The sequence below is a fragment of the Saccostrea echinata genome, unplaced genomic scaffold (genome assembly GCF_033153115.1).
Source record: "Saccostrea echinata isolate AGI-Se365-2 ecotype Australia unplaced genomic scaffold, CSIRO_AGI_Sech_v1 ptg000034l, whole genome shotgun sequence".
In the NCBI taxonomy this organism is placed as follows: Eukaryota; Metazoa; Mollusca; class Bivalvia; order Ostreida; family Ostreidae; genus Saccostrea; species Saccostrea echinata.
Genome location: NW_026889783.1, coordinates 4509955 through 4534098, shown reverse-complemented (window position 1 = coordinate 4534098; position 24144 = coordinate 4509955). Strand labels below are relative to the sequence as shown.

General features: G+C 33.8%; 1 protein-coding gene across 2 annotated transcripts; it reads right to left on the bottom strand.

Moving 5' to 3' along the window:
• Nucleotides 1-1567: 1567 nt before the first annotated feature.
• On the bottom strand, nucleotides 1568-22617 carry LOC133199599 (diacylglycerol lipase-beta-like). 2 transcript variants are annotated; one of them, XM_061335435.1, is made up of 14 exons: nucleotides 22523-22617; nucleotides 20668-21162; nucleotides 18606-18696; nucleotides 17992-18110; nucleotides 15782-15952; nucleotides 15246-15372; nucleotides 14898-14981; nucleotides 14082-14231; nucleotides 13746-13873; nucleotides 12157-12298; nucleotides 3941-4072; nucleotides 2917-2991; nucleotides 2490-2521; nucleotides 1568-1795 (listed from the first exon to the last, which is right to left on the bottom strand). In XM_061335435.1, the coding sequence occupies exons 1-14, from the start codon at nucleotides 22615-22617 to the stop codon at nucleotides 1603-1605; spliced, it is 2034 nt and encodes a 677-aa protein (XP_061191419.1). In that variant the 3' UTR covers nucleotides 1568-1602. The 2 variants fall into 2 exon arrangements, with proteins under 2 accessions (XP_061191419.1, XP_061191420.1); XM_061335436.1 differs by lacking the exon at nucleotides 2490-2521 and having other exon boundaries at nucleotides 2885-2991.
• Between the last annotated feature and the right edge of the window lie 1527 nt (nucleotides 22618-24144).

Sequence of the window (24144 nt, the reverse complement as noted above, 5' to 3'; positions counted from 1 at the left end):
AAGAAAAAAATAAATCATCAACAATTTTATTTCTCAAATAGAACTGTCTTACAGTTCCTTACAAACTGGAAGTACATTTTATCAAGTGAGCATTTATCACATCATGACTGTGACATTGATATTGTGCACGCATGTGATTATATCTTCATTTCTTTATACAAATTGAATAAGTATATCAATCAGTCATCTATCAATAAGGTCTAAAAAAAAAAAAAATAGAAATGGTGATCATTAAGGACATACGCAACGTAGTTTGAACTTTATTGTATTTTTCTCTGGAGTTGAAGAGTTCCAATACTTAAAGGAACTGTCTGCTACATTTTAATGTCTTTATATGCTGTTATACACTTCTTCTTAAACAAGTTTTGATAAACAAAACATCTAGAATATATGTTTAGTAATTTTTGTATATTTTTCTTTAAATTATACAAGAATTTTCATCAAATGATATCTTTTCAAAACCCCTGGTAATGCATGCTGATTTTTTGTCTATGAACATCTGATGGCATTATAATCTTAAATTAAGAATATCTTGAAAAATTATCAGTAGGTAAGGTACGTTGCGTATGTCCTTAAATGCAAAAAATATGTTAAGTTGTGATATACATGTATTATTAAAGATATGATGTCCAGTTGTTCAATCTCGATTTTGAAATAAAGATAGTCAAAATTTAGTGATATGTCTGCTTTATAATATAATATACCAAGTTTGAAATGTTCTTATATTGATCTTCAGCACATTTTTTTTTACATTAATTAGGAAATCCAAACATTAAATCAAGTACAGATTCCATTGAACAGCTCACAAAAAGAAACATATTTATATTCCAAGACACAATTACACAGATGAACAAGCAGACAGATTCTATATTCTAACTCCCTACTATCATGTAGAAAGGAGGCATAATGAATAAAAACTGAGGATAAAGAAATGGAGCCTTAAAATGTACAACAAATTGTCATTCCTTCTACATATATAAAAATATATACTTCAGGATACATGAGGTCATTTAGAAATTAAAAAAGCAAATATACATGCAAATATTTGGTTCACTAAGAGGTTAAAAATATATAACAATTAAATTTAAAACTATATCCATATTCATCTTCCAGACTTTTTCTAAATCTACCACTTGCAACAAATATTTTTTTAGGCATCAAGATATGGTACTGATTGACTTTTAAACTTAGGGACTATAGTTTACTCTAAGATTTGAACTGTATGTGGAAGACGAAATGTCATTTCACAATGTTTGTTACACAAAACAATCCAACGATTAATTAATTATGGTTTAATAATACATATGTATATACCTTTTATAAAGCACCAATTCATTATGAAATATGAATAAAACAAACAGAATAAAATTGCAAATAAAAAAAGAAATTTTATAACCATTTGAGAATGTCCTGCATGCTCTTGGCGTCATAAAATTATGTATACTGTTAATGTGGATATTCACTCAGTTAAGTATGCTAATTACAAAAAGTAGAAAAACCATAAACATGGGGATTATTTCTACGGTTATCAGGATAACTATTGTTGATGAATAATACACAAGCATTATTCATAACTAAAATAAACTCAACAAATGACAATGGTTAGACATTTGTATCCGCAGATTGGCTCTTGAATTTGGATCTAGGGGTGAAGTTTTTCTGACTGAGCTGCTCCAGTGCTTTCAGTACTTTATCAGGGAAGTGATCATACACCATTTCTGGACAAACTAAAATCTCTGTGAAATCCTTGGGATCTTTCCACTCAGCAAAGTAAGAGGGATCTTCAAAACATTTCCTGAAAAAGAATCCTTTGTTATTGTTTGCACTGGACAATGTTTTACTCATACTGTGCACTAAATCATTTCTCTTTGAATATTGTAAAGGCAGAAATATTCATTAGGGATTAAATTTCATTTATTTCATTGTTAACAATTTCACTTTTGATAACAAATCAATGAAATTATCCCAGTGCAACATTATCAATATCTACAATATTTATTTTTGTTGTTTTTTGTGGTCGAGTCAGATCATGGAGATCAAAAATCTTCAAATTTCACAAATGATAGAATAGGATGTGGTAGCGGTCCTTAAATTCACATTTCAACAATTACTTTCTTTTTAATCCCTAAGAATTAATGAAACCAGAGTATTGGGATGTCACATTTGCCAGTGGAAGGATCCAGATTTAGACAGTGCATGCACTCAACACTTTTGGCCATTGAGCTATGAGGCTCTTTTTCATGCCAATATTTACAGTGACAAGGAAAACAACCCTTCTCTGTTTATTTTTCCTAGAAAAGCCCTTTGCATCATTCAGAAAATAAATTTTTCCAATCTAAACAGAAGGCATGGAGAAGGATAATGAATGTTTTCTATAAGTGTCACACCTCCATTATGCCCCACTATTTACCTGTCAGATACATAGGTGTTTGTGTTATCTATTTAAATTATCTATAAATGAAATGCCTCCATCACGACCCACTGTTTACCTGTCTGTATCCACTTCCTGTGTGTGTAGGACCTGTCCGGGGGGGGGGGGGGGGGGGGGGGGGTTACATAGGTGTGTGTGTGTTATCTATTTATATAAGTGACCCACTGTTTACCTGTCTGTATCCACTTCCTGTATGTGTAGGACCTGTCCCTGGGGGTATATAGGTGTGTGTGTTATCTATTTATATAAGTGACCCACTGTTTACTTGTCTGTATCCGCTTCCTGTATGTGTAGGACCTGTCCCAGGGGGTACATAGGTGTGTGTGTGTTATCTATTTATATAAGTGACCCACTGTTTACTTGTCTGTATCCGCTTCCTGTATGTGTAGGACCTGTCCCAGGGGGTACATAGGTGTGTGTGTTATCTATTTATTTAAGTGACCCACTGTTTACCTTTCTGTATCCACTTCCTGTATGTGTAGGACCTGTCCCGGGGGGTACATAGGTGTGTGTGTTATCTTGTACTCTTCACGTGCCTGTATTGTGTTTTGGATTGCTTGCTGTAAATAAATCGATTACAAATACATGTAAGTAAAACAAGCTTATAACCAAATGCCACAGATGAATAAATTTGATTCATTATAATTATAATTCATTAGATCCACTAGTTCATACTACTGGGAATGAAAATCACAGCTATAAGGGTGAATTCATTATAAGAATGTTCCTTGTAACCTTGTTTTACTGTAGTAAGCAGATTATTTTTTTTTATATCTAGAGTATCCTGATCTAGATTGTACAAGTCATTCAATAGTTCTGATACCCTTATGAAGTCAAAACTTAAGAATTTAACTTTATAAACTGTTATATACTGCAAGTTGTTGTTAGATCTAATAAGAATGAATGATTGAATAAATTGACTCACATTTTTGAAATTACTATCACAAGTTTGTTCTTATAATAAGGAGAATATATAAAATGAACCGTATTTTGTTAAACACAAAAGCTCATTGGTGGAAATACATTTTTGTTATTTTACCTGTTTGTATAACCTAAATTTCAGAATCAGACATCTTCAATCCAGACAATAAAATTTGGAATAAACATATAAAATTTCTATAAATAAATTTATATAAAATTTAAAAATCCATTCTGCTTGTAATGCACAATCTATCTGCATGGTTAGAAATTAGGTTATATATATATATATATATATATATATGAAATCATTTTTAAGAAATAAACTTAATATCTACCAAAGTTATACATGTACATGTATAACATGGGTTGGGACAATTTACACTTTCTATAAACCATTCTGTGGTTTAAAAAGTGAATACTGCCCCAACCCAGGTTATAAAGTATTACTTGAGAAGCTATTAAATTCATTCCCTAAATGAAAATAATGTCATCAGTAGTTTATATTGGACTTTCAAGCTATTTTATCTAACAGATTTAACATTAAGATTTAACAGATTATTTTTCTTATACCATCAGAACTCAGATTACCTCTATTGATTTCTTGGAGGAATTTGTCCTGTTCTCCTCAACAAGATTTGCCGTGTCCTCCAGATCCGAGATTGAACTGTCATCCTTACAGCTACAACACAGCTCCCATACCCCGGCCACTAAAATCCTGTACTGTAACAAAAATCCCACAGAGTCAATAACAGAGTACAGGTTACATACAATAACAGAACAATTAATGCTATAATGTCATCCTTACAGCTACAACACAGCTCCCATACCCCAGCCGCTAAAATCCTGTACTGTAACAAAAATCCCACAGGGTCATTAACAGAGTACAGGTTACATACAACAACTGAACAATTACCATTATAATTCATTCTTAAAGCTACAACACAGCTCCCATACCACGGCCACTAAAATCCTGTACTGTAACAAAAATCCCACAGGGTCATTAACAGAGTACAGGTTACATACAACAACTGAACAATTACCATTATAATTCATTCTTAAAGCTACAACACAGCTCCCATACCCCGGCCACTAAAATCCTGTACTGTAACAAAAATCCCACAGGGTCATTAACAGAGTACAGGTTACATACAATAACTGAACAATTACCACTATAATGTCATCCTTACAGCTACAACACAGCTCCCATACCCCAGCCGCTAAAATCCTGTACTGTAACAAAAATCCCACAGGGTCATTCATCAGGTCTGGGCGGCCTCTGTTTTTGGAGGATAGCTAAATTCAATATGGCAGCCAAAATTTTTACTATATATGGAAACCCCATTGCATTGTGGGATAGTTTATCCTCCGATTTCAGAGGATAACACAGGTAATTTTCAAACACCCCGTGCCTACCTTTAATCAAAAAGTGCAAGCACCAGAGTACATGCAAATAAAAGTTCAAACATTGAACTATCGATTGTATGTGGCGATTTGAGATCCTATGTCTAGATATTTTGCAATTTATTTTCAAAGTTAGCACTTTTTGCGCTCCATTATTACTGAATATTTCTTGTTAATTTGTTTTATTTTTTATGCTTTTTCCCTATTTAGACAAATAAAAAAGGACTTTAATATTTCTGTTATATTTTCTTTTAATTCAAAAAAAGGAAACACAAAATGAAACGCATTTTAAGCGTATTTAAAATGCAAAATATACTCTGCCTTATAATTTAAGCAAATAAAAGTATAAATGGATTGAATGAATAATTATAAAAATAAATAAATAATATGAATAGCATAAGTAAATAAAATAAATAATTTGACATGTTTACTAAGAAATTAACATATATTCATACAGCCATGTGTATACATAAACAAATAAAATATTACAAAGTGATGTGCTAAAGAATTATTAAATGAAAGAAATAATACATGACTAAACTTAATTTTTCAAAAAAAAATGTTCATCAAAATTTCTAAACTGCTTATCACATAATTACGGTACTGGAAAATCAGCGTGGTTATAAATTGACCTCAGTCGCAGGTAAGTAAGTGCAATATTTGTTTTCCAAGCTGTATACTGAATAACTGATTGACGGCAATTACAAAAATATAGTTATATTGATTTCATATCTGAATTATCCATCATCATAGGAAATTGTACCTTTTATTTGTTTTGATTTCGAAATCATTGTACGGTTCATATATGCAAGAGCTGCTGTTATTTGTTTGGTTAAGAGTTAACTGCCCTTAGTTTTGAAAATTCCGGTAGGTGGCAAGACCGCTATCCTCTGTTTTCAGGAGATAAAATCTATCCTCCAAAAACAGAGTTCGCCTAGACCTGTTAATAGAGTACAGGTTACATACAACAACTGAACAATTACCATTATAATTCATTCTTAAAGCTACAACACAGCTCCCATACCCCGGCCACTAAAATCCTGTACTGTAACAAAAATCCCACAGAGTCAATAACAGAGTACAGGTTACATACAATAACAGAACAATTAATGCTATAATGTCATCCTTACAGCTACAACACAGCTCCCATACCCCAGCCGCTAAAATCCTGTACTGTAACAAAAATCCCACAGAGTCAATAACAGAGTACAGGTTACATACAATAACAGAACAATTAATGCTATAATGTCATCCTTACAGCTACAACACAGCTCCCATACCCCAGCCGCTAAAATCCTGTACTGTAACAAAAATCCCACAGGGTCATTAACAGAGTACAGGTTACATACAACAACTGAACAATTACCATTATAATTCATTCTTAAAGCTACAACACAGCTCCCATACCCCGGCCACTAAAATCCTGTACTGTAACAAAAATCCCACAGGGTCATTAACAGAGTACAGGTTACATACAACAACTGAACAATTACCATTATAATTCATTCTTAAAGCTACAACACAGCTCCCATACCCCGGCCACTAAAATCCTGTACTGTAACAAAAATCCCACAGGGTCATTAACAGAGTACAGGTTACATACAATAACTGAACAATTACCACTATAATGTCATCCTTACAGCTACAACACAGCTCCCATACCCCAGCCGCTAAAATCCTGTACTGTAACAAAAATCCCACAGGGTCATTTATCAGGTCTAGGCGGCCTCTGTTTTTGGAGGATAGCTAAATTCAATATGGCAGCCAAAATTTTTACTATATATGGAAACCCCATTGCATTGTGGGATAGTTTATCCTCCGATTTCAGAGGATAACACAGGTAATTTTCAAACACCCCGTGCCTACCTTTAATCAAAAAGTGCAAGCACCAGAGTACATGCAAATAAAAGTTCAAACATTGAACTATCGATTGTATGTGGCGATTTGAGATCCTGTGTCTAGATATTTTGCAATTTATTTTCAAAGTTAGCACTTTTTGCGCTCCATTATTACTGAATATTTCTTGTTAATTTGTTTTATTTTTTATGCTTTTTCCCTATTTAGACAAATAAAAAAGGACTTTAATATTTCTGTTATATTTTCTTTTAATTCAAAAAAAGGAAACACAAAATGAAACACATTTTAAGCGTATTTAAAATGCAAAATATACTCTGCCTTATAATTTAAGCAAATAAAAGTATAAATGGATTGAATGAATAATTATAAAAATAAATAAATAATATGAATAGCATAAGTAAATAAAATAAATAATTTGACATGTTTACTAAGAAATTAACATATATTCATACAGCCATGTGTATACATAAACAAATAAAATATTACAAAGTGATGTGCTAAAGAATTATTAAATGAAAGAAATAATACATGACTAAACTTAATTTTTCAAAAAAAAATGTTCATCAAAATTTCTAAACTGCTTATCACATAATTACGGTACTGGAAAATCAGCGTGGTTATAAATTGACCTCAGTCGCAGGTAAGTAAGTGCAATATTTGTTTTCCAAGCTGTATACTGAATAACTGATTGACGGCAATTACAAAAATATAGTTATATTGATTTCATATCTGAATTATCCATCATCATAGGAAATTGTACCTTTTATTTGTTTTGATTTCGAAATCATTGTACGGTTCATATATGCAAGAGCTGCTGTTATTTGTTTGGTTAAGAGTTAACTGCCCTTAGTTTTGAAAATTCCGGTAGGTGGCAAGACCGCTATCCTCTGTTTTCAGAGGATAAAATCTATCCTCCAAAAACAGAGGCCGCCTAGACCTGTTAATAGAGTACAGGTTACATACAACAACTGAACAATTACCATTATAATTCATTCTTAAAGCTACAATACAGCTCCCATACCCCGGCCACTAAAATCCTGTACTGTAACAAAAATCCCACAGGGTCAATAACAGAACAGCTACCACTGCATTATATAATGTATGTGACATGATCTGTAGTGTAACATGAACAATGTCAATAAAGAACAACTATCAATAACAGGACAGATACAATTATAAATAACAGATAACTATTAATAACATAACAACTACCATATCAATAACAGAACAGCTAACATCAACAACAGTCAAACTACCTCTTGCAATAATAGAATAGCTAACACTACCAATAACAGAATAGCTACCACTACCAATAATAGAACAGCTAAAACTACCAGTAACTGAATAGCTTACACTAACAATAACAGAATAGCTAACACTACCAATAACAGAATAGCTTACATTCCCAGTAACAGAATAGCTTTCACTACCAATAAAGAATAGCTAACACTACCAATAACAGAATAGCTTACATTTCCAGTAACAGAATAGCTTTCACTACCAATAACAGAATAGCTAACACTACCAATAACAGAATAGCTAACACTACCAATAACAGAATAGCTTACACTACCAATAACAGAATAGCTAACAGTGCCAATAAAGAATAGCTAACACTACCAATAACAGAATAGCGAACACTTCCAGTACGAAATAACTAACAATACCAATAACAGAATAGCTAACATTTCCAGTAACAGAATAGCTAACACTACCAATAATAGAATAGCTTACACTACCAGTAACAGAATGGCTAACACTACCAATAACAGAATAGCTTACACTACCAGTAACAGGATGGCTAACACTTCCAGTAACAGAATAGCTTACACTACCAGTAACAGAATGGCTAACACTACCAATAACAGACTAGCTTACACTACCAGTAACAGAATAGCTAACACTACCAATAATAGAACAGCTTACACTACCAGTAACAGAATGGCTAACACTACCAATAACAGAATAGCTTACACTACCAGTAACAGAATAGCTAACACTACCAATAATAGAACAGCTTACACTACCAGTAACAGGATGGCTAACACTTCCAGTAACAGAATAGCTTACACTACCAATAACAGAATAGCTAACAGTACCAATAAAGAATAAGCTAACACTACCAATAACAGAATAGCTAACACTTCCAGTACGGAATAACTAACAATACCAATAACAGAATAGCTAACAATACCAATAACAGAATAGCTAATATTATCAACCACAGAACAGCTAACAATACCAGTAACAGAAAAGCTTACACTACCAGTAACAGAATAGCTAACAATACCAATAACAGAATAGCTAATATTATCAACAACAGAACAGCTAACAATACCAGTAACGGAAAAGCTTACACTACCAGTAACAGAATAGCTAACAATACCAATAACAGAATAGCTAATTCAACAACAGAACAGCTAACAATACCAGTAACGGAAAAGCTTACATACCAGTAACAGAATAGCTAACAATACCAATAACAGAATAGCTAACACTACCAATAATAGGACAGCTAACACTACCAGTAACAAAAAAAGTGCCTCGCCACAGCATGATACGCCCGTCAAATATTGTTCAATTATCACAAACAGTTTAGAGTGCAAGAAAATCAAGTCAACCTTGATACAAGGATTTCCATGATTTTTCCATTCCTTATAACATTTGTTGATACATTTCTTGTGGTGTAGGCATGAATTATAACAAATATTACATTATAGATCCTCATCCTCAACTGGTTGTGTTAGAGCTTGACAAATGCCCCCCTCCCCCCCCCCCCCCCCCCCCCACACACACACACACACACACAACAGTGACACACACATCTTTCATATTTGTGAAACATGATACTCTGAAATTTGTTAGTTGATATTTTCAAAAAATTAAATAAAAATATCATATTAAACAATATGAATTTAGTCTTAACAACTTAATCTATACCAAATTAATTTCAAAATAAAAGACTGGCCATCAAATGAAATAATTGCTATAAACTGACCAGCAGTTCTTCTGTTTAATTCCCAAAGGATGCAGATAAGAACTGCTTGATCAGATATGCTCTAACAGAAATGATTGAGACAGCTAGCCTTCCTACACTGAACTCATTAATTAATCTTTAACTGGATGCATGTCCACTCATTACTCCCAAGGGATGAATGGATCTGCACTATCTGCTTTGCAGTGCAAATAAAATGTATATTTATGTCATACTGAAATTAAATTTGAAAACAAAGATTTTTTTTTTCAATTTGTTACAAAGATTTATAAAAAGAAAAAAAAATTGTAATCTTGATGCAACATTTTTAATAAGGTTTCTGCTTGACTCTTAGATTTGTAGGGACTATCTACCATAATTAAAACTTTTTTTGAAATACTTGATTTTTTTTTTTAGACTCAATGTCGGACTGGTTTTAAGCTGCAATTCATATGGACAACCCGCATGCTAATTCCAATATCACCCCCCCCCCTCCGAGTATAATTAGTTTTAATTAATTAGTTTAATATAAGATATCAAATAAGTTTATTATACAATATCAAATTAGTTTTAATTACTTTTCACCAAATTCATTTTAAAAGTTCGGCTAGCCCACAAAAACTACGTAATCCAACATGGCTGATTCCCCTGCCCAATTCCCAAGAGATATAGATAACACCTGCATGATCAGAGATGCTCTACCAGTTAGCTCCTCACACTAAACTCATTAATTTCTCTCTAATTTGACATGCAATTTTCTGTTATCAAAATTCTCCTTGACCAGTGCTTGATAATTACACCCATGGGAGAGGTGGAATTTCTCTTGTAACATTATATTTGTTATAGATTGCTGTAAAGTATATAATGAAAAAAATAAGTATTTTCTTAATTTTAACATTTTTTTAATAAGGATACTGCAACACTTATACATTTTTTGGGATTGTGTAATATAACAGTAAAAAGACAGTTTTTTTTTTTTAAATTTCACTTAAATTAAAGGTCACAGTGACCTTGAAATAGGTCGCAACACACCTTCTACCTAAGATGCATAAACTGGCCAAGTTTGATGATTCTAAGTCTAATAGTTTTCTAGTTATGAGCCGGACAGGATTTTTCCATATTTGGCCATAGCATCTTAATTAAAGGTCAGAACGACCTCCTTTTTGTGCGCGACACACCTTCTACCCAAGAAGTATCAGCTGACAAACTTTGATAATCCTAGGCCTAATAGTATTAAAGTTATGAGCCGGACACGAGAAAAGCTAACAGACAGACAGATGGACGGACATGAACGCCATAACATAATACGTCCCGTCTAAAGACAGGCGTATAAAAAGCTAACACTACCAGTAACAGAATAGCTAACACTTCCAGTAATGGAATAGCTAACACTTCCAGGTACGGAATGGCTAGAATGTGTTGTGTTTTTTTTTTCCCCTCTTTTTAATTTTTTTTCATTACTTACAATATGTATTCTTTCTTATTTTTCTTCTCACACTATGATTAATTTATAACTTATTTAAGATACAATTGCCATGTTAAAAAATCTCTGTAATAGAGGAAATAAAAGATGAATGAATACTACCAATAACAGAATAGCTATAATTACCAATAACAGAAAAGCTAATAATATCAGTAACAGAACAGCAAACACTACTTTTGAGAGCAATGCATAGGAAATACTAGTCCCCTAAGGCCAGGTGTAATATTGTTTCCTTTAAAAAATTAAGAAGGCTTTAATTCCATAAAAAATCATCCAAGCAAAACGAAATGCAAACTTCGATCTGTAACTCAGCAAAGAAGTCTCAAAAACCAAAATCAGCTTAATACTGCAAATGTGTAGGAAAAAAGTGTGGAAAAACAAAGTGGGACAGACAGATGGACAGGCAAGGTCCCCTCCAGTTTCACCAGTGGGGACTTTAACAGAACAATAACATAAGAACTACCACTTTCTATAACATAACAACTTCCACTTTCAGTAACAGAATTTACCGATTACAGAACAACTCCGACTACCAATAACAGAGTAGCTAGCACTCACCATACATGAAAGTGTTGTACTATTGAAAGAAATAAAATAGTATTTCACAAAACATCATACAATGTTAGAAGTGAATAAAAATTAATGGCAAAGTTTATCCAAATAAGTTGGTACAGAATAATATTACAATAATCACTGATAACTGTGTACTAAATGGACATCACAAGAATATGCAAGTGAGTTAAGGCTAGGTATGGGTGTTTCTACTCATATGCAAATAAGTTAATTAAAACACAATTGACCGTGAAATTCTCAATCCTTTGAGCCCTAGCTCCCATAAAGTGCCCTTAGTGCAGTAACTTTTACATTGAACTCAAGCTTAAATATACCATTATTGAATAACTTCTTAAAATTATTAGTGAATTTTCGATTTTGCGAGTAAATAATTTTGCAAGTAGCTAAAGTTTTCTCATGGTAATAAAAGTTAATTTTGAACCCAACAGACAATTAGAGAAGTAGCATAGTTTATGAAAAAATTACAAAAGTGTTAATTAATCAATTTTTTGGTAGATATGTAATGAAATGATTTACCTTTGGTATTTTGGAATTAGCTATGCATTGTAATGTCTTTGCTTTTAAATCCTCCATGGAAACAAGACCTAATCTTGGAATGAAGTCCTTTCCCAGAATCACAGAACAAATAAAGTCTCGACAGAAAACACTAGCATTGTAACTGGAACAAACAACAGGACATGGAAAAAGATTCAATATTTATAATAATATCCAATTAAGTGTCTGATTTGTCCTAAAATTTCTAGCTCTTTTCTTGGTATAAGCATGCAAACAATTTTACATGTATATGTCTAATGTATTTTCAAAAGCCCCACCCTAGAACTTGATCTCTACACTCAACAGTGAGTAATTTAACAGTTTTTGGCAGTGTTCATCACAGTCAAGCTGACAGTATGACTGCTGGATGTCAGGGAGTAAAGAAAATGTAAATGATAAATTTTACTTTCAGTATAAGAGGAACTTTTCCTCAGTCTGCCTTTTCCATTAGCCAAGCTAGGAGACAGGTTATATAATTCTGGACTGATAGCTCATTACAGTCCTGGACAACAACTCTTAACGAATGTGAATCTGAATTACAAGGGGATCTTGTCTTAATTGTACTTTCTCTACAAGATAATTTTTAAGGTATCTAATTCTATATATCCCTGTTTATAATGTGAACCCATACTGTGGTCCTACCAGAGCTTCCAGTGGCCCTGATGTGGAAAAATGAGACTTTATAGTACATCAGAATATTTTCCTATAAATGTAAGCAACTATAGTTCTGTTGTGATTTTTTTTTGCTAAAGACACCTGTACTAAACTTGTCGTTTCATACCTAAAAATAGACTAAAATCCTAAAGTCCAAAGGAGAAAGTATCTTGAATTCAAACATCTTGAGAGATTACTTACTAGAATTTCTCCTTTACAAAAATGGGTTGTACCTTTAACTCTTAGAGAAATTACCTAATATTCTACCTCTAAAATCTCTGATAGTGATCTCTAATCATACCTTAAAGGGGCCTGGACACAGCTGTATTGTCATTTGGTTTACAATTTTAATTTTCTTTTTTTTCCCAAAAATAACTTCAGTTTAATGAATTGAACTTATCTGCACATTCTTAAAACATTGATCAATGACAATGACATTCTTCAAAAAATTAGGTCAAACATCTGTCTTTGTATACATGGGCACAAGATCTCTTATTGTTTATGTTTACATTTTACCAGGTGTGTTCAATTTGTTAACTCAGCACACATCAATGAACACAAACTGACAATGCTTGTGTGTTGGTTTTGCTTTCTAACATTTCTACTTTGAATTTTCTGGATAATAGTTTTAATATTTTTCATAACCACACAACAAATTTTCTAATTTTCTTAAACATTAAGAATAAATTATACTTCCTGAAAGTGTGGGGGGGGTGTGTCAATCAAATGTATCCTGAAATTTGTTGTTTTCAAAATTTTCATATTTATGAAGTTTGCAAATGCACTTTTACAATATATTGGTCTGAAATGCTTTAGAAACATGTAAGTCATGATATTACATCAAAAAGTTTTGAAAAATAATATTAACTTCAAATCTGTGCCTAAGCCCCTTTATAAGAAATGACTTTTAAGCCTACCTCAAAAGACCTCCAGGTGGAGAATAAGCAAAGCACCGCACATCTGGATAATCAGACTTCAGTAACAGAGCTAATAATGAGGCTACACCAGCTCCTAAACTATGACCACAAATCATCAGTCCAGCACCCTGTAATATATATATATATCAATGTAATCCCAGACCTTGGTTAGAAATATTTCCACAGGATATTAATGAAGAGTTTATTCTAGATAACAATGAGAGTTTAGTGTCATATGTTAGGTTGATTTACATGTATACTCTCAGCAGAAATCATTTGAATGCTGTGTCTAGAATAGCTTTAGTCAGCAGTTGTTGATATACAGTACATTCTCACCTGAACTTGTTGAAATGCTGCATCTAGAATGCTTTTAGACTGCAGTTGTTCCTGGATGTATTTAGCTGCCTGGAGCATGCCTCGGTGTGCCTTCGCATCCTCTAACATTTCAAGAGGGTCACATTCTGCAGACATATCTGTCACAGCGTCCTGTGTCAAAAAAAACACATACAACACAATCTTAAACAATGAAAAAATTAAAGGAAACTGGATGTGAATCCATATTTGGCAATGATTTCTGTGCACAAGCTTTCAAGACCAATGCCAGTTATGGGAATCTTCTCAGGGCTATTAACTTTGGATATACAGTGAAACCTGTCTATGGGAGACAAATTTTACGGTGGAATAGACAGATGTCAGATTACACAGTGTAAAAACCACTCAAGATAGTAAAATGGGAATGAAAATAAAGGTCAGAATTCACAGTGGAACAGATTGTACAGGTGTCGGATAAGACAGTTTTTACTGTATATAACCTATTATATCGGAAAAGGTGATGGTAATACTCATATCTTCATAAAAAAAAGTACTTGTATATGGCTGTAAATTATGAATTACAGGGCCCAAAATAATTGATGTCCCACTGGTCTGGGGCCAGTGAATTTTTAATCTGGGCTAGTACATTGTAGAGGGCATATGCCCTTTGGGTCAAGTATCTTTAAGCACAAAATCAATTTTAAATTATCTACCAAATTATGAAAAGGGTATATGTATATAAGCCATCATTTAGATATAGTTTCAAATTTCATAAATTAACAAACAAATGTGTCACAAATGATCTTAATAAGAATTCTGATCAGAACAGGTTGTGTTTACCTTCAGTGATAAAGTTCCTCTGACGGACACGACCACTGTCTGGTGAGCTCTGTCTATTGCTACATAGAATGGGATCTGAAAAATCTACAAACCAACAGATTGTCTTATAACATGGAATGTAACAGAAGTATGGTGAAGCAATGCATCTTAACCCTCAGATTTTACATCACTGCACAATAGACATCAACAGTTCTTGGAATCATTCCTGTGTGTTTATAAAAAGACATAGGAAAATACCCCTTTGTACCGCTTACACTAAAATTCAGCAGGTTTTAAAATACATGATGCATAGTGGGTGGGGTCCATTGTTTCTTATGATTTAGAGTTCACCAAAGCTAAATCACTTGCCTTGTTATGGAAGGTGACATAGGGGAGGTCTTGATCTGCTATGTTTGTCTGTCGCCTAATGGCCGCCGTGTGACATTGACAACAGTTGTCATCTATGACTTCACCTCCATGGTAACAAGTGTGGCATCTTAGTGTAAAACAAAATTGGTAATTAAGTCAAGAGAGCCCAGTATTAAATGGGTCATCATGTCAGAACATTGAACATTGCATCATACTGTATTTGTTCATTCTTTCTTTACCTACATGCCCCACAAAGTCAAGAGAGCCCAGTAATCGGTCTCATATCAAAATACTGTAAACCAACTTTTATTCGCATGCGAAAAATATCCGCGAGTTTTGCGACATACTTTAAGTCGCGAATAATAATTGCCGCAAACTATTTATTTTGCTTTGTATTTGTATAGAATGTTTCTTCAGTCGCGAAAATTAATCGTCTCGGATTGATTTTAAACTGACGAATCGCGAATAAAAGATGACGCAAATAATAGTTGGTTTACAGTATACATTGTGTATCCTAATATACTGTACCCCCTTACCTACATGCCCCACAAAGTCGACAGAGCCCAGTTGCTAGATGAGTAAACATATACATAGGCCACCCATAACTGCCTGCTGCATACTTCATGTAGTGATGCATGTTTGTGGAAGTCATCCAGGGGGTAGGGCCTATGGGGGTATCATTGCTGCTGCCAACAGGTGCTTTTACACTAAACAACATGACAAATATCTGCTAACATAAATTCATCATCGTAAGTCACAGGTTTTGTGTCCATTCTATTTCTACAAAGGTCGCAAACCAAAGGTTTTGCATCCATTCGAATGGACATAAAACCCATGGCTTGTTTGTAGAAATAGAATACACATAAAGTGCCTCGCCACAGCATGATACGCCCGTCAAATATTGTTCAATTGTCATAAACAGTTTAGAGTGCAAAAAAACCATGTCAACCTTGATACAAGGATTTCAGTGATTTTTGCATTCCTCATAATATTTGTTTATACATCTCCTGTGGTGTAGGCATTAATTATAACAAATATTACATTATAGATCTTCTACTGGTTGTGTTAGTGCTTGACAAATGCCCATCTGCAGCCCCCCCCCCCCCCTCCAGCTTTCAGATTTGTGAGACATGATGCTCTGAATTTGTTGATTGATATTTTCAAAAAAATAATTAAAATATCATATTAAACAATATCAATTTAGTCTTAACAACTTAATCTATATCAAATTAATATCAAAAATAAAAGGCTGGCCATCAAATGACATATGCTATAAACTGACAAGCAGTTCTTCTGTCTAATTCCCAAAGGATACATATAAGAGCTGCTTGATCAGAGATCCTCTAACAGAATGATTGAGACAGCTAGCCTTCCTACACTGAACTCATTAATTAATCTTTATCTGGATGCATGTCCACTCATTACTCCCAACGGATAAATAGATCTATATTGGATACTATCTACTTTGTAGTGCAATAAAACTGCATATTTATGTCATTCTGATATTAAATTTGAAAACAAAGATTTTTTTTTTATTTGTTACAAACATTTATAAAAAGAAAAAAAAATGTGTAATCTTGATGCAATATTTTTAATAAGTTTCCTGCATTACTCTTAGATTTGTAGGGACTATCTACCATAATTAAAACATTTTTTTAAAAATACTTGATTATTTTTAGATTTAATGTCAGACTGGTTTTAAGCTGCAATTCATACAGACAACGGACATGCTGATTCCAATACACCCCCCCCCCCCCCCCCAAAGTATAATTAGTTTTAATTATATTATACAATATCAATTATTTTATTATACAATATCAATTTAATTTATTATACAATATCAAATAAGTTTCAATTACTTTTCAACAAATTCATTTTCAAAGTTAGACTAGCCAACTATTTAATCCAACAGGGCCGATTCTTTTTACCCAGTTCCCAGGAGATATAGATAACACCTGCTTGATCAGAGATGCTCTACCAGTTAGCTCCACACACTCAACACATTAATTTCTCTCTAATTTGACATGCAATTTTCTGTTATCAAATTCTCCTTGACCAGTGCTTGATAATTACACCCATGGGAGAGGTGGAATTTCTCTTGCAACATTACATTTGTTATAGATTGCTGTAAAGTATATAATGAAAAAATAAGTATTTTCTTGATTTAACATATTTTTAATAAGGATACTGCAACACTCTTGCATTTTTTGGGATTGTGTAATCAAATAATAAAAAGACAGTTTTATTTTTAAATTTCACTTAAATTAAAGGTCACAGTGACTTTGAAATAGGTCGCGACACACCTCTACCTAAGATGCATAAATTGGCCAAGTTTGATGCTAATAGTTTTCTAGTTATGAGCCGGACAGGATTTTTCCATATTTGGCCATAGCATCTTAATTAAAGGTCAGAGCGACCTACTTTTAATGCGCGACACACCTTCTACCCAAGAAGTATCAGCTGACAAAGTTTGATAATCCTAGGCCTAATAGTATTAAAGTTCTGAGCCAGACACGAGAAAAGCTAACAGACAGACAGACGGACATGAATGCCAAAACATAATAAGTCCCGTCTAAAGATGGGCGTATAAAAACCTGTGGCTTACAACAATGACATAAATTATGTTTAAACAAATGCCCTACTCAAGTTTATTATAGTTTCAAAGTGCATCACTGCATTTTCTGCCAGTAAGAAGAATAGCTTGTTGCTATATTTTAGAAGAAGTGTTGAATTATTTGAATCTGACCTTGTTTGAAGCTCTGCAAACGTGTTGTAAGACTTGCCACCACTGTTGAAGAGTTTTTCCTGATCCCTTTGTACTAAGATTAGACCAGCTGCAATATCAGTAGGCACCAAGTCCAGGTCCTGAAAATAAGACATCAAAGTAGTTCTCAACTTTCAAAAGTTTGAGGACTATAAATATATATAAAACAAGTGTGCATGTAATTTAAAAGTTTCATATTGTTTGAAATGGAAAACAACTATACAACCTTACTCACTCAAACCATGTTCAATCAAACTTATTCATAATTCCAGCTAACCACAAGAGGTACAGTGATTCAGAAATAAACTTGAAGTTGATCAAAGAGATTGTACCTGGAATAAATCTGCTTCACGTTGACTAAAAATTAATTTAGAGTTACCAGGTATTTAAGTAACCAGTGAGATTGTACCTGGAAGAAATCTGCTGGAAGTTGACTCTAATATTAATTCAGAGTTAATCAATAGTATTGTACCTGGAAGAAATCTGCTAGAAGTTGACTAAATATTAATTTAGAGTTAATCAATAATATTGTACCTGGAAGAAATCTGCTAGAAGTTGACTAAATATTAATTTAGAGTTAATCAATAATATTGTACCTGGAAGAAATCTGCTAGAAGTTGACTGATTTCATCAAAAGCATCCTTGCTCTGTTCATCCCCCAGTACACAACAGCATAAAAGTCTACATCTGGAAAAGAGGCTTGTTACATAAAAGTCTACATCTCGAAAAGAGACTAATGGTACATAAAAGTCTACATCTGGAAAAGAGGCTTGTTACATAAAAGTCTACATCTCGAAAAGAGGCTAATGGTACATAAAAGTCTACATCTGGAAAAGAGGCTTGTTACATAAAAGTCTACATCTCGAAAAGAGACTAATGGTACATAAAAGTCTACATCTCGAAAAGAGACTAATGGTACATAAAAGTCTACATCTGGAAAAGAGACTAATGGTACATAAAAGTCTACATCTCGAAAAGAGACTAATGGTACATAAAAGTCTACATCTCGAAAAGAGGCTAATGTTACATAAAAGTCTACATCTGGAAAAGAGGCTTGTTACATAAAAGTCTACATCTCGAAAAGAGGCTAATGTTACATAAAAGTCTACATCTGGAAAAGAGGCTAGTTACATAAAAGTCTACATCTCGAAAAGAGACTAATGGTACATAAAAGTCTACATCAGGAAAAGAGACTAATGTTACATAAAAGTCTACATCTCGAAAAGAGACTAATGGTACATAAAAGTCTACATCTGGAAAAGAGGCTTGTTACATAACGTTTCTATACACAGGTGAGTTAAGGCTACATATGGGTGTTTCTATGCAAATGAGCCAAACAAAACACATAAGAGGTATACCTTTTACATGAAGAAGGTTTAGACTCTATTTCTAATACATTCTTAGTACCAATGACAAGCTATAGTCAGTACACTATCATAGTATGTCATTGTTTTTTACTACCACAGTCAAACCTTGTTATCTCAAACTCAATGGGACCGAGGAAAAAACTTCAATATATCCAAGGGGTTCGAGATATTGAGGGTAAAATACTTAAGAAATACATGGTAAGGACTTCCCAGTCACTTCCACATATCCATGATATTCAAGATATCCATGTTCGAGATACAGAAGTTCAAATGTAGATGTTATAAAGAACATCAACAATACAGCTTTAGCACAATGACATAACATTTTATTTTTTATATACATATGATATAATAAGAAGAATATTCTAAAGATTGACGGAACTACTGCATAAAACCTATGCATTATCTCTTTTATTGAGAATTTAATAAAACTTCAGGCTGGGCTATACATTTTAACCAAGTTTCAGCTGAAAACTCTACAATAAGTAACTTAACAATTTAATTAACAACATTTGTATAACTGAATACTCCAAATCTTTGGAATATTTTACTCCTTATTAAAACTGCTCCTGTAAAATTAAATAGGATATGCCCTTATATCAATGCTGTTTTGTTGATGTTTTTTATTTCTTCAAGTAGTAGAAAAAAACATCTCATGTTTTTATTAGCTATTTGCAAAAACTTTATCACACTTGTGTAGTAATATGTATTTATTTAGTTCATTTTGTAAGCCAAAAAGAGATTTAAATTTATACATGTATATACTGTTACAGTAAAATCAATTAAAAAGAACTTGCTTAGAAGGAAATCCTGGTTATAATGAATTTTTTGTGAATCCCATAGAAGGCTACACTATGTTCCTTATACGGATAAAAAAAATCTTGGTTATATTAAAGGAAGTAAAATTGGTGATCCCATTGACTCCCTTATAATCAAGTAATCCATGTAATCTACTAAATCTTTTCCTTAATTAATTCGTATCATTTACAGTAAAAATGTATTGGAAAGAAGAGAACATAAAAGCTTACTAGCTTGAAATATATTCATTTCAAAACTTAAGTTTATATATACCAACTACACATGTAGAAAAAAAAGTCTTAATCTAGGATATCAATTGAACACATTCTTTCAATGGAAACTATATGCATGTGAACAGGAAATTTGAGTAACAAAGAGACAGTGTTACGTTAACTTAAATTAAGTATTTCCTGATCTTTCTTACCCTTTTGTAAAATGTAAATGCATGTGTGCACATTGTGTGTAAATTATCAAATCTAAAAGTGAACCTTACCTTTTTTCCCAGGCCTTTTTGGCAGCACTCATAGCACCTTCTAAAAACTGTGTTGATTCTTTGCTTTGTAATTCACCAGAAATCCTAGGTTTTATCTTATTTAATTTTCCAAGTGGATCAAACACTACTATTATCCCTATAATGACCAACACTCCTAAAATCCATCCTGTGAGGACTGCCCCCTGGACGGTCTTAACAACAAAAACCTGGCAGTTACTGGAACGTAAAAATGACCAGTATGTTCCTAGAATGTTCCAGACAATTTCTGGAACTGTGATGACTAGTTTTAAATACAGTAATTTGGCAAGCTTTTTTCTGGGGCCAGTTATCATGATAGTGCCTCGGCTACTCACATACACTATACATGCGCATATTATAATTGCCACACTTAGCAGAGCCATGAAACCAATGTAGTAGATCTTCAACAGATTTCCATCTTTGCATTGATATATGGATTCACTGTGCACACTATATACAATCGCAATCACTGTTAACCTGCAAAACATATTTAAGAATATACATGTACTCAATATGATTCATCTCAGTTCCAGGTTCATTTCAGCTTAATTAAGAATTATGTACAGGTGTGGAGGTCAGGTAGGTTTGTTTGCCAGTGTAGCCTGACCAGATCATTTGGTAGAGCACTTGCCTAGGGGGACCAGGTTAGAATTCTGGTCCATCACATTTTCTCCCTTGTTTCATTTGGTGCCATGCCCTGGAACTGACAGCTAGGTGAAAGACCAGATAAGAAAGAGTCTGGGTTGGTTACACATCTTTAGGTGGTGTTGGAAAAGGGGGAGGGGGGAGGGAAGACATTTAAGTAGAGTGGAATGTGTTGGTCATTCAGGCATGTTTGTTCAGCAGTGGCCAGATAGCAGGTCAAGTTCTAGTGCCCCCTAGATTAAATCCTGGGTCTTACTTAGAGTTTTCTCCATTTCTGTTACAGTGTAACACAGTAATAGCTAGGACAATACTGATGTGAATTAAGGAGGATATGAATCGCAGAGAATATCACTAATCTATATGATTTACATATTAATTAAAAATTGATGCTTAACTTCATATTGGTAGAAATTTGGCAGTCAGATGGGTTCAATTGCTGGTGGCCTGAGGTAGCTCAGTTGGTAGAGTACCTGACTGGTAATTCAGATCAGATATTTTTTCAGTAACCGGAGAGCAGAAAAATGCCATGGACCAGACCAGGTTTCAAATCCTGGCCTGGTTAGCAGCATTTTTTCCTCTCCGACTACATTTGGTGTCATGACCATTCCCTGAAAGTGACAGGTGTTCTCAGGAGTGAAGACGTTTACGGAGGATCGAGGAACGTGGCAGTGAGACGGCCAGATAGCTCAGTTGGTAGAGAACCTAATTACTGAGTAGTTAATCAGGAGGCCAGGGTTTGAATCCTGGTCTGGTCTGTTGCATTTTCTCCTCTCCGTGTAAAATGTTTTAGTGCATATTGGGAGGACAAAATGAGATAATAGCTTCCTAATTTGTTTCTGGTATATATGCGTCTTCAATAAAAGAAGTGTTTAGGAGACTTAGATTTAATATCCTCTAGTTTTGTTTTTACTCATGAACTGCATATAAATTATGGCATAGCATTTACACTAAAGAGAAGAGCAGATTTATCATGTTAAACTTTATATTTCATACGAGCTACATATATAGGCTACTCATCCGAGATTCCTCTGACTCTAACCCCTGCTTTTATATTGTGACATGTGCAGGGGAGACATGTCACAATATAAAAGCAGGGGTTAGAGTCAGAGGAATCTCGGAATAATAGGCTACAATATACTTGGTCTTGATATGACGCATTGGTGTATGATCATCAATTATGAAAATAATTTACCAAATTACACGCAAACATAACTCGAGGAGTTCTGGGAAGACGAAATCATCTGACCCTATTCCCCATCTTCTGTTAAAGGCAATCAGTCCAGGCATCTTGCAGTTCTGTGATATTACATCGTCGTTCGTTTGACACTACTATTTGACAACAATGCGTTTACCTCCCTTGCCACCGGAAGCACGTGCTTGTACGATTGCATCGCCGATCCTGCATCTTATAGTTATAACATGTGTAAGTAGAGAAACTCATTGACATGAATTTTCAAGACAGTGATAAACAACTTTGATACCTTTAAATCAAGGAAAATATTGGTTTTCATTTGAACAAACTCTTAATTTATCAATTTCCAAAGAGCTTTGGTCCCATCACTCCGCCCCCCCCCCTCCCCACTTGCCCTGTCCTAGTCTCCTGTAAGCCTCGCCCCAGTTGCCCTGAAAAGCATCCACATTATTTTCACCTAGTTATGCCACTGGATAAGTTAATTTAGATCTACTCATTAACTAACTTACAATATTTAACCCACATAACATCCCTAGCTTCAACAATACAATATTTTTTTGTGAATTAATTTAAAAGTTAACAAATTTTGATTCACTGCATTAATTCACTGTGAATTGATGCAGAATTCCTCCAACTCTGGCTTGTATCTGTTCATAGGGATAGTGCATTAAAGAGTCAGAGCACATGCCTTATTAAAATTAACCTAGCTGCATGTAGTTAAAATTTATTCTTATCCATTCATTTTTATTTTGCACTGAGATCATGGAGATGCTGTATATATTGGGTGCAGAAAGACAATGTTGTTTGTTATTATTTACAAATCTGTGTGTGACTTGGCATGGCAGATTATAAGAATTTGTGAAGAAAAAGACCTCTACTGGTTGGTACAAGGGGATTCCCTGTATTTCATTGTGTATGCCACCAGATCCCTCTCTCAAACATCAGTATCAAGAGGCCAGACTAGGAGAGTTATCAGATTGACAGAGAGTGTGATGGCTGTCATGTCACATAGGGGGAGAATCAATCATAGAACTGAGAAATTATGGGTCCCATGCATAACCAATGCTCGTTATAGTAAACAGTTTTTCTCAGACTCTCATTCTTTATTTTTTTTTTTAATTTTCAGGAGACACAAGGCTAGCTGAGTGTCTCTTGAAAATCAAAAAATTAAGGAACGAGACTGAGTTTGAGAAAACAGTTAACTAATGAGCATTGGTCATGGGACCTGTTTTTCTAAGTTCTATGATTGACCTGTTTTTTTCGTATTACAACCTGTGTGTTTGGGTGAAATAAACATGGCACTGAAGAGTTTGCCAGATCCTGATAATGTGTGCATCCTGGGTAATATACCTCGACAGTCTGTCGAAAAGAAATATACAAGGGAAAAGATAAAAGAATAAAAAATTTAATGATAGATGTTTACAAATATGCACTGTACCCATGTCATATGCCATCATAGGCATGATCTTTGAGAGTAGATCCTGGAAAAAATAGCCAATTAGAATTGTTGTACTTAGGTATAATCAGAGTAGACCTAGGTGTGTCATAACAAGTTATGAACACAAAAAAAGAACAACCACGTGGGAGTGATGAAAAAGTTGATAATGGGAGAAAGTGAATTA